The sequence below is a fragment of the Anguilla rostrata genome, chromosome 10 (assembly GCF_018555375.3).
Source record: "Anguilla rostrata isolate EN2019 chromosome 10, ASM1855537v3, whole genome shotgun sequence".
Classification (NCBI taxonomy): domain Eukaryota; kingdom Metazoa; phylum Chordata; class Actinopteri; order Anguilliformes; family Anguillidae; genus Anguilla; species Anguilla rostrata.
In genome coordinates, this window is record NC_057942.1 from 32,878,321 (window position 1) to 32,898,820 (window position 20,500).

Here is a 20,500-nt window from a genome sequence, read left to right on the forward strand (position 1 = left end):
CCAGGATTAATTCTATATATCGGAGTGGCACGCTCATGTTAACGGGACAGGAGTAAACATTTATAGCAAGATTTGTTAAATTGATTCTGGCCTCATGGAATTAATAATTCAATCAATGATATATTTATTATTAATACTAGGTCAACACATCACTTGATTTGTTACATATGAGTGGACAAGTGGAGGCTGGGGTGAAGAGTGCTATTAAATGAGGCACAAAGACAAGCAATTTGAACAGCTATAGTTATCATGTAATGATGAAAGTTCACATTTTCAAGATATAAAGTAATAAACAAGTTACTGCCTTGGCAATCTATTGTGTTCAGGGTATTGACAGCCAATGAAAGAAATAAGTTTGTATTTGTAACGTACATATTTCATTATCATATTTTATGCTGATTCCAGTCATGCGTTAGTGTATTAGTATTTTAATTGTCTCATAAAGTGATATTAATGTTTAGTAATAGGGCATTTATGAATAATTGTGGATTTGCATGTTATTTATTTAACATGCTAGACTGTATTAGTTTTAAGTATTTATCTTAAAATTTTGTACCACATACCTGTAAACAGTTAGTGGAATGGTCTAGTTGGTTTCCAGGTGAATGCCATTACCTGAATCCTCTTGGGTGTGTGCAAACATTTAAAAGGTGGACCCCCAGATTGTTGGTGTAACGTCTGCCGTAAGGTTTTTGCAAAAACTTTGACCTAATAAATGCAAAAAAAAAAGTACAAGTGGGAATATGGCATTTATTTTGAATGTTACCGTCTTTGAAATGCCATCCAGTTCACTGTACTGGCCCAATTATAATATTTCCAAGCTTACTTAAAAACAAAATATGTTTGAAATATGAAAATGTAGACCTCTCATACCAAAGGTTTTGTTCTGCATATTATAGATTTAGAATTCCACCAATCACTGGCCACAGTTTATACTCTTCTTGGATAACAGATGTCATTGCTTAGACATGCATGTTGGCTAGTTTGTGTCAAGCTTTCCCACCAAAAAAAAAAAAAAACAAGTGCAAAAAATTTAACTGAGGTCCTGAATTTAATAAGGCCTGGCAGGGCAACACAAGAATTCACTCTAGCACCATGTTAAATCCATTTTGATGAGACACTTTAAATTGTGAGTTAAACTGGACCACACTATCATGTTCACACCATGCACAATTCAGACAGAGAGAAAAGCAACAATACAAGACAGCACCTACACAGAAAATAATAGTAATAACAATAACAACAACAATAATAAAGATAATAATAATAATTATAATAATAATATTATTATTGTTTTTATTATTATTAAGAAGCGGAATAAGAAGAAAGAAGAATGAAGATTTTGGGCTCCATTATATTGTATAGCATGTTTTGTTTTATTTTTCTGGAGTTTTCTTGTGTTTATGGTCTTGCATTTTAAAATGTGTGCCTAATGCATTATTGGGTAGTCGGGTGATAGCTCTGGAACTTACACTTTGATGATAAGGGAATTGATCTTCAGCCCACTGAAGTAAAAGCCAGCTCCAACTCTGATAACAAGCCTGAAAAATCCAGTTCAGAGAGACACAGTGAACAAACAAAGCAGTCTGTGGACCTCATCATCACAAAGTTGTGAGAACTGCTGTTGGATACAACGCATTCATACATTTTCTCCAACAAATTGATTTTCTTTGAACAGCAGAACTCTGAATGTGCACACAGTGTTCGAAGTCATTATTTCGAGATGTGAGATGCCACTGTGCATGTAGTTTAGAAGGGAGACCGTAAAAATATCGTTCCACGCTTGCATAATAGACCTACAAACAATTGTAGTCTTATCCTATTGGGCATAACAGAGCCAATCAGAATACGAGTCCTCTATTAACCAATCACTATTCCTTGCACATTGAACAAAGTTTCCATTGGTTTAACTTTTGAAAAGGGAGAAAAAAGAAGCCGAGCTAAATGCGGGGAGGGAATTGTTTACGTATTACACATGTCTTTGGACATTGGTTTGCATTGCCAGTTATCTTTGAACATTTAGGAGGATTGCGTTTAGTTTGGTTCATCTATCCCAAATTAAATAACTTCCAGGAACGTCTTGTAAACGGTAAGTGCCACAGATAAAAAATGACGTACTAACTCCGTTATTTTTTGTGAATACAGTGGAGTCCGATTATTTTTAAAGTTTTAAAAATCCTCGTATGGAATATTACCGTTTATGTGAAATTTGGCCGATTTGGTTTCAAGAGCTGTACGGGGTTTCATAAGTGATGCTGAAGTAAGTTTTTTAGTTTGGAATCTTGGAAAAATGTTTGAACAGCGTTATACTTTTTAAAAATTGTTGATTTTACCTAAAGCACGAATCTTGCACCCCTCCCCAACCACACACAAGCACGCATGCTCGCGCGCACACTTTTTAAGTTATTCAAGGAATCTGAAGGAATCGTCGCAAACGATTTTGACAGTCAGGATAATTCCACGCGGGTGTGCAAAATCATTGCTGATGATTTTGCAGAGAAATGCATTGCGATTTCGAGTTATAGCTCTCTAACCTTTCCATGCATTTAGACTCAACTATTGTAGTTTAATCATTCTGGAAATATGTAGTTAATTGGATGAGAAGAATTTTACATCTGGCAGAAATCTCAAATTTTCCACCACTTGTATACACGGTTAGGTTTTTCATAAGCCTCTCAATCCTTTGGACTATTGGGTTTTTTCGGTCCTAATTCTATTTTTTTTAAGTTTGGCTACATATTTTGTGGCCTGTGCTAATTGAAACTCAATCCAGCCTCTCATCTCCCTCACATCTGCCTTGTACATAAAAAATAATTCAAAATTGAATTCAGCTCTGTTGCTTCCCATAAAGATTTATAGTTTGAGCATTGATAAGCAAGCTACAATTTCAGGATCCTTTCTTTCTGAAATCATTTGAAATGGTAGTTTTGGGCCTTACACAAAACTCTACCATGACAGTAAAGTCATACAATCACAACTCACTTTTATTTTTCATCTATAATATAACTGAGGACCTGGTTGCTAGCTGGCTTAATGTGCTGCCGGGAGTTTCCCCTCAAATTCAACATATGTGAGTGCTGTCTTGAGAAAATATATTTTTCCTCTGGACCATTTATTTCTCTGCAGTGTAGGCATTAGTGTAGTATTTTAGCCATTCTCCCCATGAGCTTGCATTGACAGACCTGTGCCTCTCACACAAGTTGTTTATCAGTTTTCCTTAGAGGAAGGATTTTATAATTCACTTTGTGCATTGACCTGAATAGCACCGGGAAGGGCTGGTTGCTTGCTGTGATAAAACGGGCCGTAACGGGAGCATTTGTCGAGTAGAATGTGAATTGGGGGAAGGGAGGGAGATGCGTCGTTGCTACGCTGAAGGGTATCGGAATGGGAAATCTGGGGGAATTAACTGGAGTGGTGATTAATTATGTTGCCATTTTGGGGAGCCTGTTATCGTGGCGTGTTAAGATGTTTCTCACGAGAACTGCTCCGTGTAGACAATGTGTTACAGTAGGCTGCCTACACAGCTGATTGGGGACACTTAACCCTTTCCAGCCCAGTGAGCCATGTGGCATGATCATTTTCAATAGCCATTATCTACACTTCCTCTTTCAAGAAGTCAACATGGACAACATTACCAGCATTGAAAGACACTGTTGATAGAAAATTTAGCCAATAGTGAGGGGATTGTTTTAATCAGCATATTTCAGGAAGTCTCCAAGATACAGTGCGGTAAGGTGGTAAGAAAAATACTGATGTCCATGTTTCTTGTTTCAAAGGTACTAAAGTGTTATATATTTATATTTATTTAAAATGTTGTGTTTAAATTCATGAAAGGTATTATTATTGAAATAACATTTTTGTTGAATTGAATATATTTTACATAGTGATGACATATGGCATTATTGGGAACAAGATGTCATTCTCCTCCCATATTATGTCCTATTACTTACTGCATATAATGCTTTACTACTATAATTTCTTAAATAAAATGTATTATTGGTTTTAAATACTTGGTTTAGGGATCATGGTTGCATTAATTTAAGTATAGTTGCATGTCATCACTTACTTGCTTTCTTATTTAGGTCTCATCTTGCACAAAAGGCCTCTTCAAGGTCTCTCAATCTCCTGCTGTCCTGGGCTATTTTAAAGCTTTCCAGCTGAGTCCTAGTCACATATCATTACATATCATTGTATGGCCCATTCTACAATAGATTTCTTATTACTAATAGTGTATATACAAATATCTTTTCATTATCGTGCTGAAAAGACGTGCTATGTAAAGCAATTTTCTTGATGCAGCTTTCAATTTTATATATATATATATATATATATATATATATATATATATATATATATATATATATTATAATATAATACAATACAATATAAATGAGCAGCATGGTGCCTCACAGCAAGAAGGTCCTTCATGCCTTTCTGTGTGGAGTTTGCTTGTTATCCTTGTTTCCCCTGGGCACTCCAGTTTCCTTCTACAGTCCAAAGACATGCAGGTAGGCTAATAACGACTCTAAATTAGCCACAGGTATGAGTGTGTGAGTGAATGGTGTGTGTGCTCTGCAATGGATTTGAGACCTGTCCAGGGGTGTGTTCCTGCCTCTTGCTGAATGCATTCTGATATAGGCTCTAGACACCCCCCCCCCCAAAATGGCATCATGTTCTTTTTTCTACCACCAAAATTAAAATGTGTTGATTTTTTTTTTCTGATAGAAAATACAGTAATCTGGGCTGGAAAGGGTTCATTGCTGCTCACATTTGTCAAACGCTGTGATTTATTGAAAAGATGCCATCCAGTCAGAGATCATAAGGCATGCTGTAGGTCTTTGGTCGGCTATGTACCCACGGTCCAGTGAGCTGTGATTTCTACAAACACAACAGCAGGCGTTTTGCAGTAAAGTAATATTTCCATGTTGAGTAATATCACATTCCTGTAACTTCCTCACCTCATTTGGAACATTTATAAATTTCAGTATGGCAGCAAAATATGTATTTTTGCGTGTATTTTATGCTGTCCATGATCAAATGCTAAACTACCTGATAATAGAAACCCTCATCATTGTTCACGGTCCTTCCCTGGCCCTCCCTGTATCATTAGACTCACATTTCCTCAAAAATAGGAAGAATGCTGCATATTCATGGAGCATAAATGTTGAAATCAACAAGCCGATTTTTTCTTGCTTTCAGTCATGCAGTATAGTTTGAAGGTCAGGGTAGTGTAGGGGTAAGGTAATAGAAAGGGGTATTGTGATTGACTACAGTATTGATATTGTGGTCAATCACATACCCCCTTCTGAAATCTGCAAGACTGAGGGCCTCATTGAGTCCTTGGAACCACCTAATTGAAAGTTTGGAACGGTTTTTTTTTTCACACATGAAGGTCTCCACTTGTTCTCAGTTTCGTTTGTTACTGCCACGGTGTGAATTCTCATCTCACGCTGTTTGTAAGCTTTAAAAAAAACAGGTTCAGGTTTGCTCAGTGTGAAGCATGTGCGGTTTCCTTGTGCATCAGGATAACCTTACAGACCTCTTCGCTTTGTGTAGTTGCGTCCCCAGTCTCAAGGACTGTGTGGTCTCTTCCGAACTCCCCGCTGGTCTTTAAAAAGTACTCCTTGCTGATAACACAGGCAGCTCATTCATTCAGTCAATTCAGAGCAGGTGCTGCAGACATGAATCGATCACCATTGGGAGATCCAGATAACATAAAGGCTACTGTGTTTGCGCAATGCATTCTCTAACCAAGTGACTGTGAACAAATGGTACGATGCTTGTTCGACTAGTTAATGGGACTATGGATCTCGTGCCATTAAGAGGAATACTTCCTGCCAAGTAGCTGGAGCCCATAATTCTAAAAATGAATCACTATTTGAATGAGATTTACCTTGCGCATTTCTCTCTCCTTTGAATTGCAGTTCGGTGTTTACACGTAGCATCCCACACAATTTCAAGAGTGCATGATTGCAATTCCATGCAAATTCTAAGAGGGCACGGGAACGCATTGCAAGATGCTTTGGATAAGTGTGTCTGCTAAATGAATGAAAATTAATGTAACTGAAATTTAGCAGTTGAATTTTAAGTCACAAAGTTTCTTAACTTTGCCGTGTACAACTGTATGACGTGAGCTATTTCTATAGAATTTTCTGCACAAATACAAAGATTTTAAAAGTAATTTAAATTGAATAGCATACAGCTGCATGATAATATATGATTATATTGTAATGTGTACTAGCAATAAAAAAATAATTTTAGCTGAATCTGACAGGAACTATAGGACTTTTAAAAAGTATAATTGGCTTTGAGCATGTTAGACCGGATACCAAAGCCACTGGATAGGTTGAGAATTATCATTTTTATGATATGAAAACATTTCTGTCCCTGTAGCTTGCCGTTTCCCATCTGATCCTGGGAGAGTGCTGATTCTTATTCCAGCTGCAATGCTAATTAGATGGCTTGATTGAATAATGTCATGATTGACTCATTAGCCATTTTTGTGGAAGAAAATGTGTTGTGAGGTAAGTACATTAGTGAAAGCTGCTCAAGAATCCAGGAAACACTGATGTAGCCTTCATGGTCCACCCACCCAAACACTTGAACCCTGTTTATATATTGATCTTTTTAATGGCAGCATAACTTTGGAGAAGCCAGTTATTCTAACCATTTATAAGTGTCTTATTCAGGCATTTGTACGTTTACATATGCTGCAGTTACCTTGACTACCAAGGACATCCCATTGGTATGGCTGTACAAAAGTGTACATGGTTTTTAAATGGGTAATTACAAACCTGCTTGTCATCTAATCTGTAACCATTAAAAAGAACTGACAAGCCTCATTTAAAGGTTTCAGGATCTTTACACATGCTTTTTTGAACGTGGATCACTCATGGAATTAAAGTGACAATGAGTGGGACGATTTATTTTTCGTACATCTGTAGATCTTTTTCAACATCTATAATTGTTCAGAAGATGTGGTGTCAGGGAAATTCTGCAGAGCAAAACTGATATGGAATATTCATTAAAAATGATTTAGGACTGCTTTTCTGAGCCACAGACAAGCGCGCATGCACACACACACATACACACACACGCACGCACACACAGAGACCTGGAGACACCCACACACGTACAAACACACACACAAACCTGCAGACACACACATGTACACACACACACACACACGTGCAGACACACCTACACACGTACACACACACACACAAGCAGACCTGCAGGCACACACACACACACACATACACACGTATATTCACAAGTGAAATTGCTCTGACCCTAACAACCTCTCCGCAAATGTCAGAATCTCTTCCTCCCAGCAGAATGTTAATGGCGCACTGCACTTGACAGTTCTGTGATTTATAACATTCCACCATGAGCTATTAGTTTAACCTTTGATGTCAGATTTTTTTTTCCTGCAGGAGGCAGCACAGGTTTTATTCTACACCTTGCAAATAGGCTAAATCAGTCATGGTGATTGGCCCCTTTGATGAATATCCGCGGAGATTCTAAATGAAAGTGGGCTATGGTTCCACTAGATAAGATCAAATAAAGGGGATAATTCCCCCTTGAAAAGCTTGTTTGTGCTGTAAAATGGCTTTGTTTTGCTCGGATCGCGGGTCATTTCTTCTCTGTAGATAAAGAGGTGAGGCGCGTTAGCCCGCAGCCTTTCACACTGGTCTCCTTTTTGCGGTGCAGATCAGACCAGCGCATCGCCATTACAACATCTGGCTTTAGCTACTGTTACCTCATTATAAATTGTGATACAGAGGTCATGGTTATTCTGGGTATATAAAGCATGTTCTGTGAAGTCACATCCTTTATGGATTCTAGACTGCAGTATGTGCTCGACCATAAAATTGCCAAAAATCCCTTTTTTAGTGTTTATTCATTTAAGAAAATATAAATTAGGTATCAAATAAGACGCAGTTTGGCCATCACCAGTGTAGGTCATTACTCTGAATGCAGGAAATGCTAACAGAAACATGCTGTTTTGCTAATTAAGGGACATTATTTCTTTTAATCACAGAGAGGAACCCCCTGAAGTAAAGACCTGCTGACAGCTAATTGGAACCTGAACATTTTTTGATTGTTAAAACGACACTGGAAAACCATGGATTACAAGATTAAGATAATAAGACTACAACATATTGAAAAATAATCCCGTAAATTAAAGATTCTTAATGCAAAAAAAACTAAGAAAGTCTGGATTTGTTAATTAAAAATACTAAAATGCCTTCGATTGTCATTTTGCAATGAAATTGATGTTCCTGGTCGTCCGCAAGCCAGGACTTGTGTGTGCCAGTGCCCTGATGTCCTGCTTGCTGATCTTAAGGCTGTTGGCCTCAATGACTCCCCTTCTGGAATCCGTCGTGGTGCGGAAACAAAAATACACGGACTCCCGTGACCATTTAAGTGAAGGGATTTCGGAAGTTAGGAGAACCGGGATAAATTTCGATTCGCTTCTCAGGACGGATCGGGAGGGGTTTCCGTTTTGCAGGAGGGGGCAGGTCGTGATGATTCTGGTGACGTCCGCCCCCTGGCATGCAAAGCGGAGGACAGCGATCCGGGAAACCTGGGCGAAGAGACGGGACCGCGGTGCCCACTCCTGGCAGGTTTTGTTCCTGATCGGCCAGCGCCGGGAGGACGGCATTTCTCCGCAAATCTTGGGGGAGCAGCGCGCCTTCGGGGACATCCTGGTGGGGAACTACGCCGACAGCTACCGGAACCTGACCCTGAAGGTCATGCACGGCCTCAGGTGGACCGCCGACAACTGCGAGCCGCGGTTCATCCTGAAGACGGACGACGACTGCTTCGTCAACACGGACCGCCTGCCGCGCTTCCTGGCCGAGTCCAACGGCGTGAGGACCGGTCTGTACGCGGGGTCTCTGTTCGCGCCGGGGAAGAGGGAGGTCATCAGGGACCCCCTCAGCAAGTGGTACGTGTCCAGGGACGACTTCGGCGAAGAGGAGTACCCGCCGTACGCCAGCGGCGTCGGCTACGTCCTCTCGGCGGACGCGGCGCGGCGGATCCTGGAGGCGGCGGAGAGGGTGCCCCCCGTGCCCATGGAGGACGCGTACGTGGGCATCCTGGCCAAGGAGGCCGGGGTCCCCGTCGTGTCGAGCGGGCGCTTCACCAAGCACAACGTGAACTGGAGGGTTTGCAACTACAGGTACCTCATGGTCATCCATCACCTGGACGTCGCCCAGCTGAAGGTGGCTCAGGAGAACATGATTAAAGCCAGGACCGCCTGCTCCCAAACAAAGGAAATCACGAGGTGGAAATGAAGAGCTCCTCCCCCGCCATCAATTTTGCGCGGCCCACGCGGTCCGACCCGCCGTGCCTGCTGGGGGTCTTTGTTCAGCTCCTCCCTTTCCTGCTTCGGAGTCTTATTTCCCAGGCGTCGGAGTGAGGAAATGTTGATTACATAGCTGTTTCTGGGGCTCTGTCGCAAAACCCCCCAGGCTCCCTCGGCTCTGAGCGCAAGGGAGTTTTGCAGTGGGCTGAAAAATGTCCTAAACTAATAAGGCCAGACGTGGGCCTGTGTCATACGTGTGTTTTTCTCTCGCAGCGGGCCTGGAAACAAGACATGCTAAATTACTAGCGCTAAAGCTGAGATGTGGATGTGTTTTTGTCCACAGAGTTATACAATGTTTACAGCTAGCTCTATAGGTAAATTTTATTTTTTTTGATGAAATTTCTATTTTTAAGTTCTGTAATATTTAATTTTTCATTTACTAATATCTTTTTTTTTTAACACTGAATCTGTACTGTAATGTTTCCCTGGTTATTTTTTGTGTATGCGTGCTTCTCTTTTATGTTTTAACATAACAGATTGTTTTAATTGTGAATATAAGCAAATGCTGTTACCGTATGAATAAAAACATTTGAGCAAAAATTGCAGCGAAAGGACGGCTGTTAATGAAAATGACTGTTGTCATGGAGGCATACATTTTCTCAGCTGCTCTTGAGTTCGAAATGGCTTAGGTGTGTGGCTGCATGTGTGAATGTGTGTGTGGTGTGTGCATGTGCTTGTGTGTGTGCGTGGGTTCACGAGCACGTGTGGGCGCACGCATGCTTGTGTGTGTGTGTGTGTGTGTGTGTATGCGTGTGTGTGTGTTTTTGTGTGTCTATGTGCTTCTGTGCAGCTTGATTTTCAAAACTAAATCTCACAGGAAGGAGGCCTGGTGAATGGAGATGGATAGACTCTTTGAAGCCTTGTCGTTAAACTTTGCTGAACTCTAGACACAATGGATCCTTCAGCAGCTTTTGTAAAACCTCAGGAAGCTCTAAGAACCCCCCACCACCACCCTCGAGATTGCCTTGATCTTCTCTACTCGTCTTCATCACCGTCAATTCTTTTGGCCTATTTTCCTTAACAGTGGTTTGAACCTCAGTACAAAAGTTTATTTAAGGTTATTCTTTCTTTCCTTTGGCGGAGTTGCTGTGAAATAAATGAATTAAAATGATGATATACACTGTGTGTGTGTATGTATGTATGTATATATATATATATATATGATTTTAATTCATTATGTGCCATTAACAAAGGAGAAACGTCATTTGGTTCTAATCCATTTAATGGACAGTCAAAACTGCTATTGCCTCTGCAGTCTCTGAGGAACATGCATTTCCCGGCAGATGATGGAAATCCAATTACTGAAATATGTATACAGTCCTCTAAGTAGATTAAAAATGTCTCCTACCCAACGGTGAAAAATAGAACTGTTTGAAGTTTTATTTATTGGTCAACATGAAGCATACATATCATCTCAGAAGTTAGAGAAATGCAGGCATGCGGTCGGACATATTGGGGGCAGACACTGTTTTCACAATCCTTTCTGAAGATGTGAGATGTGAGATTGTCTGACTCTTACCCAGGGGTTTTGTCAGCCACAGTGAACCTGGATTGGATTGATCCTCTGAAGCCGACGCTGTGACATCACCGCGACGACACAGGGAACTTGGCCGTGTGTTCCAGCTATGCTATTACCAGATTGGATTCCCTCCTCCTTTCAGTGGTGAGGAGCCAGCATGTGTGTCAGCGGTGGTAAAAATCATGCATTCCATCCCCCTCTCTTCTGTATCGCCTACCACTACGATCCGTAATGCAAATGGAAATTATTGATAATGTTCGAGAAGGCCCTTTTTTCAGCTGATGAGCAATAATGAATAAAGAGCATGGAAGAAATAGTTTGGTGGGTGGGTGTGTGGTACAGTACACCAAACACGATGAAGGAGATATTGTGTGAAAAGCACTATGTCTCGGGTTATTCTCTTTTCTGATCTTCACTCAATTTTCTTTTCTTTTTTTTTAGATACAATTGCTTTTATGCAAGGGGTCATGGGATAGCGGGTAGTTTTCCTTTCAGCACCGTGGGGCTGTTAAATTTATTTTCTTCTTTCATGAAAACATCAGATAAGGGTCCTGTGAGGAAGTCAACTATGAGAAGCTCAAGACGTGTTATCTCATTTTTACACAGATTCTCTAGCAACCAGATGGTCCACTTCTGTGCTCCTCCCAACCTCTGTATTTCCTTGCTCTCGGAGGTTTGGGTCATGAACAGGTATTTCTGATGTTATATTGTGAATTATGAATATTCATGAATGGGCGTGCCCAAGGACAGGACATCCATTTCCACCGGTGCTGTCCTTGGGCACGTCTTCTCATGAATATTGATAAGGCGCATCAAGCTGGAAAGGTTTCAGCTTCAGCGGAACGAGAGAAAGAACTTTTAATGTTATGTACACAAGGCTTGACCATCTGGTTTTGCGAAGAGAAAGATAACGGGCGAGTTTTCAGATCTGTGGCCTGCCGGTCGTGGTTGAACCTCGGCACTGAATGAGGCAGTGCCGAAACGGGTTTGTTTTCAAAACCGGAGAGTGAACGGAGGGGAACGGCGAGCTCTCCAGGTCTGATAAATGCAGTTATCCGCCTCTGTCTGAGCCTCTCATTTTTTATTCGACGGCGGCGTTCTGCTAATTAGAGCGCAAAGGGCACGGGTGTCTGCAGCCGCGGAGGAGCGTTTAATCAGCGGGAGATCCTCCTGTCCGCAGTTGCCGCGGAGACGGGGAAGGAAGGCAGTCACCTGGGCGCGGGTGTTATCCGCGAGCTGTCTGAGTGAAGCTCTGGGCCCGGCTCCACTCTGCCCATTGGCCGGGAACGCGCTTTTCAATTTGCAGAGTCGTAACATCCAACCGCCTAACAGATTATTGATGGGTAGTTGGGGGGGGGGGGGACCCTTCCTGCCCAGAGTATTTCAAATAAATGAGAATACAGAGGTGTGCAGTATTGGACTTCCCCCCACATAACCTGGGTAATGTCTGCTCCTCTTTTCTGAAATTGGTTCACACCGTAGTGTTGCTAGAGGAACCGTGGTCCCTGTGATCCAAATATGAATCATATCGCAAAAAAGTTCGTCGAGCACTTTTTTGGGGTCACGCGTCCTCTAAATCAGTCAGAATAAAGGCTCTTAACGCAGCTGAACCACACCTGGGGAGTGAAATCCATTCTTCACCGTGGCGCTTCTAATCTTTTGCCTATTATGCTGAGCCACAATAATGGCTGGTCTGTTCGAGCCAATGACAGTAACTATTGCTTCTCTATTAAATCCTGAGTTATGTTTCTCCTTCTCAGGAGCTATTTCGGCGAAGGGTATATTAGCCGCTGATGCATTTACCAGTGTGAATTTCAAGTCCCGCGTTTCATAAATGTGGCCGAGTGTCCCTGTGATTCATGAGTCCACCTTTCAAGAGGTGCAGAGTGTTCTAGGTCGCCTGGCCTCTATACAATTATAAGGGGCCGCGTATCACCTTTTCTTAATTAGTGTTGACCTAACACACTTTGATTTCTAACACACTTTGATGAATTTCTGACTGCTTGTCTTTGTTTCAGAGATAAAGATGCAGACAACTTGAGTCATAATGATGGTTGCTGAATGAAATGGCCCAGACACTGTGAAAACCTACGTGCACTGCTGTAACTGAAACAAACATTTTGATTTGACGTCAGTTTTGTAAACCTCAAGATGAGCAATAATCCCTGCAGCTTTGCACTTTGCAGTTTTACATACACATAATTATGTTGAACAGATATTTTGCGCGGTTAAATGTCAACCTTTTTAGTTAATATCGAGAGGTAAATGTTAAAAGAGTCAAACTGGCGTTGACCTGTCTCCCACAGAATAATAAGAATGGCCACGATGATTGCAGTAGCAGAGGCAAGGATTACATCAAAGTTTGACTTAATTTTGACATGGAAATAAATGCGAGCATTCATTTTTTCCCCCATTACCAAAACAGTTTAGGGAGCTCAAGAAGCCTGACAAATAATTTTCTGTGAAGAAAAGAAATTACGCATTCATTTATTTGTTACAGGTAAGGGCAAATGTTGAGTTACGGCTAAGGGCGAATGTTGATTGAAGAGACTTATTTCCTGGTAATCATCGTCATCTGTTTTTCCTACTTTTCTGTATAAAAAAAAAAAGAAATTTGGTGGCAGAAATGAGGAGGCCTCCCTCGTGAGAAGACGGCGAGGAGTGGCTCGCGGACGGGCTGACTGAGGACCTCATTACCTGGCCGTCAAGCTCCAGTGGAACGCGCTGATGAGAGCGCTTCCTCCAGACAGGTGAGCCAGCCTCGCCGGCCCCTGAGCGCGCTGCCCTGAGACGGGAGCGGCGGGATGCGACCGCGGAGTCCCCGCGCTACGGCGCGGTGGCTGTGCTTTCCATACAATCACTAAATGTGAGAGCTGCTTTAATTGGGTAATTTTGTGAGTAAGCAGGGTAAACGGTACCCTGCTAAGGGGTTTTGATACACTGCAACTCTGTGGCTGGCAGCATGTTGGTAGTCCTGCAAACCTCTAAGTCTCAACATCTCAGTATTCTGGTTGCTGACTCCGTGCCAGCATTAAGCATATGCTGGAGAAATAGTAAGTAAATATTTATTTATAAACATTTCATTTTGCGAGCGAGACGGTTTATGACTTTGTATGTGAAAGGCATCATTAGCAGGGTGCCTGTACAAACCTGCATCATGCATCACCAAGGTCCTGCACTCACCGGCCGTTCGGATTGCGATGGTTTAAAACGTACGTGACCGAGGTCTGTGTCGGACACAGACGAGATGACCTTGAGGTTTGACCTTGAGGCCTTTCAGTTGGTGTCACATGCGTTAATGGGCGCTGTAGTCCTGATAAGTTTAATTTAGCTTCTGCTCTGTAGAGGAATACAAACAGACTGATAAGGCCTCCCTGCTGGAGATCTTGCCATGGATAATGGTACGGGTCGACTGTACGGGCAGGAGTGCTTTGTTCCTCCCTCTGACAAAGGGAGTCTGTTCTGTTCAAAATAAACCGTGCCACGCTGAATTAAAAAATAAATAAATAAATAAAAAATAAATACAGAATTCTGTTAATAATTTTTCATGGCATTGCTTGAGCAAGTTCTGCAATTTTACCTGTCCTTTTTCTGAAAGGCTTTTTGTCGCCATCAGTCACAGCCATTTTTTTCTGTAGAAATATGGTTTTTGCATGAAAAAAAAACCTTTGCCAGCATAAATTCATTCATCATGCATCTGTCAGATGTGTCACAGGTGGTGTCTAGACCCAGAATTCTGCACATAATATGGCATAAGGCTTAAACGTTACAGACTGATTGATCACGATGCAGGCAGAAAAATCTCAATAACTTCTTGCAGCACTCATTCATCTCTCACTGTGTATCAGTTTTACCTTTTACTCTAAATATGTACTAAGCACTTCATAACTCTAGGTCCCTTGCCCCACCCACCAAACATCTGAACTTGTCAACAAATCTACTGTCTATATGTACATAAGCAAACTTTGAATTCTATTTGTCGACATTCATTTAAATAATGTTTCCCTCTCTAATTAAACATTCCCTTATGAAAAAATCCCATGTTCAAAAACCAAGTGTTCAAAAAGCACCCACCATGTCTAGAGTGCATGTGTGAACTATAAAAATAAACCCACTTAAGTGTAAATGAGAGCAGAAAAAGGTGACCTGTACTATTTCAAGTCACATTTTCTTTTCAAATGTTGAAAATTTCATTCACATGTGAAAAAAGCGAATCACATGTGGAAAGGTCCAGTTCACATGCAAGATTTTGTTTCGTAAGGGGTGCCGCAAGATTTACTCTTAAGCATGGATCAGATCAAGCAGCACAGTTGTTTAGCTTGTGAACCTTGTGGTTGCCCGCAATATCGAGTCAGGATATGGCTGGATGCAAAACATTATTGAAAGCATGCGGATGAGATCACTCCGCCTGTTTAACTGAACATTTTTTGGTAATTTGTAATGCGATTATTATTGCAATTATGATATAATTCATAAATGAAATTGATATTTTAATGTATCATTCTTTGATTAAAATTAATTTTTAAAATCTCCACGAGGTAGCCATCCCTTAATCAGTATTCTCAAGGTAGTGACTTTTAATTAAGGTCCTGAGGAGAGGGGGAAAAAGACATATTAGGACAGGTTGAATCGGTGGGTGTGAATGAAAAGATGTCATCAGTTACATACAAATTGGATAATTATGATTAAAAAAAAGGCTCATGCAATATTGCCGCTCCTGCATCTGTAATAGATTATTCCCTAATGAAATGTAATTAAAAAATAGAGGAATGATTTAACTGTCCAGATTTAGAAGCATTATACAGGGGGGTATTTCATGAAGCTGACTTTTTAAAAATTCTTACTAAAATTAACGTGACTTGAATTAGCCAGGTTACATAGCCTAGATCTGTTCTGTATCACAAAGCTGGATTGCGGCTCAAGAGTTGAAGCTAATTCAAGGCTGATGAAAGCCAGGTTTGGGCGCTTCAGTGTGCTTCATGGACTATTTAAACAGCCCGAGTAAGTGAATGTCAAGTGAAACATTTGTTCAGAGTAAAATGGCTAAATAACATGCAATGTTGTTTGCAGCAGTGGCGCAGGAAACTCATTATGGAGTTTTATGAAGATTATGAGTCTATAATCACAAAAAAGGCAACATCACTGTAATTAATAAAGCGAGAGACGCAGCCTAGCCAAGTGGATAAATGCGGAAGTTAGTCCAATTGCACAATCTGTGCTATGTGCTTTGTGTCTCCACAAATAAAAATGTATTTTAGTAAACATCATCAAAGGATGTACTACCATTTTAAAACCTTTGGATTCTGTGTTCTGCTGACATATTTGATGGTGGCATTTTCATCATCTGAAAGGTCTTTAGGATCATCTACTACTACTACTAATAATAATAATAATAATAATTTATTGCTTATATCTTGCATGTATAGCTATAAGCTTTTACACTACTTTTAAGCTAGACAGTTAAATTACTGTTTCTCGGCATGGGGTACCACAGCCATAAATTAAGCACTCAAAAGGTACAGATAGTGCCACTTTTTGCAGTTCACCCCCTAGTATTTCAAAGCATTAAAAATCACAGCACATGAACTTTAAACCAGATTAATCACCTGTGAATGAAAGGGTTCACAAGCCATAATCATATTCTGAGAAATTTATCATCCGTATATTAATTTTCTGGCTTATCCATCTGGACATCTTATGGGGGTAGAATTCATCTCTTAAAGCGCGTCCTTCCATAAACCGGGCAAGTGTTCTGAGTTCTAATGCTGCACACCTCTCCACTACTTGAGTGTCATACCAAAAATGTTGCGTGTATGTGATTTAAGTGGGGAAAAAAGACAAAATATTTAAAAATATAGCACACAAAAAAAGCCTAACTTTGTTCCTTGTCTCCCACCTCTCAAATGTTGAAATTAGCTGAGTAGCCTGTCTCAAAACCTATTATATTTTTGACTGTTTCTGAAATTTACATTTTTGTTTCAAGCCCTGGTTTCTGTATTCTTTTTTTTAACTTGTGACCTGAACCCACCCATGTACTTTGCATCAATTCCTACAGTGGATTTGCTCAGTCGGACGACAGGTTATGGTGCAGACATTGTGGAGTGCATTATTATTATTATTTATGAATGAATATATCAGTTTTGCTTCTTTTACGCTCTGCAATCCACAGCTGAGCCATGTAGAAATTGTTCTGGATGGAGGACCACACTTCTCATAGCTCGGGCACAGATAAACTGAGGACAAGGACAGGACGCAGTGTGGTGAACAATGTGGTGTGTGGTAACATGCTGAATCAATCCCTCCCTGAGCAATGCTACATTCATTTAGCATTGCCACTAGCATGTTCACGGTTTAAATTGAAGGCTAGCGCTATTGGATAGGTGTGACAACCTGGACGCCAAAGCATGTTACTTTGTGTGGATTTACATCATTGCAGAAACGGACTCATACTCATTTAATTCTGTAAGGGATCAGGTTCCCTATGTGCATCATTTCTGTACTGAGCAGAATAGAAAGCATCACTGTGATAGAAATTGTGATCACTTGTGAGCTGTAGGCTCACACAGTGCTGCCCTGCATATCCAGAGTTAATGGATCTGTTCCTATACAAGCTTCATAGCCTTAAGGGAACAATATCTAGTAGAACACTCATATCTGAGTGCTCACATACGTGTGCGTGTGTTTGTGTGTGTGTGTGTGTGTGTGCTTGTGTGTATGTGTGTGTGTTGCATAGCCATTCAAATTTTCATTGAAAAATGGCCTCTCTTTGTTCTCGATGCTACACTACAGGTTTTCAATATTGAATATGAATAAAACCAATGTTGATGGACCCAACCCCCAGGTTAATGATCTTATTATATCACAGTGTCCCTTAATTGCCTCATAAACTAATAATTCAACTTTGCCACGCTGCAGATGGATTGGGCCTCTGCACAAAGGGGACAGCAATTTGACAATTATTTCAAATTAATGTCGTCCGTGACTGGAGCAGGGAAATCAACAGCTCGCGCAAGACGGAAATAAACCAGAAATTGTGCATGTAACTGCGTCACAGCACTGTGGGGACGTACGTATCGGTGCAACTCATCTGTGCACCAGTCATGCTCTCGCTAATAAAAAACGAAACAAAGACACGATTTTAATTTCGATAACGTTTCGTCTCATCCTCCGATAGGTTACTTGACAAGGAACCTGTCCTGCATCTCTCCAAAATGACTGCGATCTTCGAGGAGAACTGCGGCTCACGTCTCCTAGATTAGCGAGAACAGTCTCCCGAGCTGCCTGCCAGCCGCAGCCGCTGCACGAAACGCATGCTCGCGGGTTAGCGGCACGCATAAACCAAATTCGTACCTCCCCGGAGCCTCCTCAGAGTCGGAAAAAATTCATGCTCGTATTCATTTCGCGTCTAATAAATCGCGTACATCGCTGCGGGGGGGGGGGAAAAATGAGAGGCAGTCCATTCGGCCTGCAATGTGCATCTGCGCGAAAAACTTTTTAAATCGATCTGCCGGTCTGACACCGCAGTACGCCTATGTGTATCATGTCTTCCTGTCTCTATTTGAGCTTTCCAGCTTACGGACGTCATGCGCTTTACTGCTTTAATTTGATTCTCTTTTTTACTGCATGACAATAAACCGGAGGTCAATTGCGTGGTTTGAGCCAGTTTCACTGTTCTTCTACTTAACATGCGCACATATCTCCCAACACCCAAGGCTCCCTTCCTTCATATTTCAGAAGGCGTGAATAGTCTAGTGTCCATTAAGTAATGGGTTAGTTTCTTAATAGCAGGTAATGCCCCAAACCTACCTGTACAGCACAGCAACTGCACAGTATAATGTCCAATGATAATTAAACTCCAACAGAGTACATATGGTGCTGCTCTTGACCAGAGCAGGGGAGTTGATCTAACACTGGACATTTACTGTGTGGAATGAGTGACATCGATTGGTGATCATTTCAATCAACCTGCAATGCATCTCTCAGTACCTGCACAGCAAAATGTTCAGTGTAAAATAGGCTCTGAAAGAGCTCTTATAACTTTCATAGAATATATTTTATACCTATTAGAGGTGATTTGTCACCAATTAGTATGCTGATATGCCCCTCAAAAAATATTACACGCAACATGGGATTTTCTGGGGTGGTGGGGCCCAATGCGAGATCGTTTCATGCAGTCCAAAATCCCCGGTGGCAACCCTGAGCATGTGTGACTAAACGCACCCTGAAATTACACTCAGATAGAGGCTTTTTACGAAACGCAACCTGAGGGGGGGGTTGAGGAGAGTCACATGTACCGTTTTGCGGCCACCTTGCTGGAGCCCACAAGCTAAGTGCTCGCGCCGATACCTGCAGCCTGCTCAAATGGGAATTGAGACAGAGAGAAAGCTTTAGAGAGAGAGAGAGAGAGAGAGGCAGCATGCTCAGAGACTCTGCTCTTTTTTCTCAATACCTCTCTTTCTCTTGCTCTCTCTCTAGCACACGCACACACACACACACACACACAATAAATGTAACAATGAGGTGAAATGCAGGTTTCAATAAGTTTTAGAATAACCTTTAGAATAAATTAGTGTTCAAATAAATCACAGTCAGGTGCCTTATTATCCAGATGAAAAATAACTTCCAGGAAAATAAGAGGTAAAATGAACAGGTCAAACAAAAACGCCTCAGTGAGGTCAAATGAAAAGGCTATGTTTCACACCATGGTCTGTGAACATGGGATCTGATCACTCTATATAACTAAAAACTATAATCTTAGCACTACAACCGGAAATGTTTCTCTGACGGAAAATATACTATAAAAGCAGTGCAAAGCTTGCATAGTATTGCTCCAAGCACCCCATGACAACCTCTCGGTGGAAGCGATGTCCCACGTCACATACCCTATCATACTTCTCTGTTCATACACGGCAGTACTCTATCGCTAATGGAGAGTTCAGCCAAGGCTCTTATTAGCACACTAATAGCCTTTCCGGATTTTCATATTCTCTGCAATTTCTGGCATTCGTCCTGCATAAATTACCAGGGACTAGTCTACTGTATGTACAGAATACATATAAAATATATATATCAGTCATTTTCCGGAAAAGCGCAATTTAGAATTACATTTCGGGGACTGCGGTGAGACAGTTTTTTCGCTGACGAGCGTGAAACACTCGAAATTGGGAGTCAGAGACTCAGTCTGAGCGGGTATTGTGTGAATGCCAATGGGGATGGGGGAGCAGGTCAGATAGAGGAACGATGAGGGACATAGCAGGTGATTCAGAAGTGCCGTTTTGTTGTGTCTGGGTCTGCAGTGCCTCCTGCGAGACAAATGGTAGCGCCCCCCCCCCCCTCCCCCCCACCCCCAACCCCCATCGTCATCTGAACACAATCTCAATGCTCTTCTGAAGCCTGACAGATAAAAAAAAACACACGGGCGAGATTGGCGGGAAAATGAAAGAGGCCCTGTGATGTCCCTCCCGCCTTTCTCTGAAAACGCGCCCAGTGTTTTACATTCCTCTGACCTCCGGCTGAGCGTTTCTTCTTTCTTTTTTTTGAAGGCGCTATAAATAATTCATGCTAGTTTTAAAGAGCAGGGTTTGGGGTGCTTTAATGACATATTTCTG

At 41.4% G+C, this 20,500-nt stretch overlaps 1 protein-coding gene and 1 long non-coding RNA gene across 3 annotated transcripts; one reads left to right on the plus strand and one right to left on the minus strand.

Moving 5' to 3' along the window:
* Positions 1-231: 231 nt before the first annotated feature.
* LOC135233246 (uncharacterized) lies at positions 232-1,915 on the minus strand. The gene is made up of 3 exons (XR_010323793.1): positions 1,646-1,915; positions 1,473-1,541; positions 232-708 (listed from the first exon to the last, which is right to left on the minus strand). It is a non-coding gene; the product is annotated as an uncharacterized LOC135233246 (long non-coding RNA).
* A 2-nt stretch (positions 1,916-1,917) lies between these two features.
* On the plus strand, positions 1,918-9,913 carry LOC135233245 (beta-1,3-galactosyltransferase 5-like). Of its 2 annotated transcripts, XM_064296590.1 has the most exons (3): positions 1,918-2,089; positions 6,394-6,524; positions 8,045-9,913. In XM_064296590.1, the coding sequence occupies exon 3, from the start codon at positions 8,271-8,273 to the stop codon at positions 9,300-9,302; it is 1,032 nt and encodes a 343-aa protein (XP_064152660.1). In that variant the 5' UTR covers positions 1,918-2,089; positions 6,394-6,524; positions 8,045-8,270; the 3' UTR covers positions 9,303-9,913. The 2 variants fall into 2 exon arrangements, with proteins under 2 accessions (XP_064152660.1, XP_064152662.1); XM_064296592.1 differs by lacking the exon at positions 6,394-6,524 and having other exon boundaries at positions 1,919-2,089.
* The last annotated feature ends 10,587 nt before the right edge of the window (positions 9,914-20,500 follow it).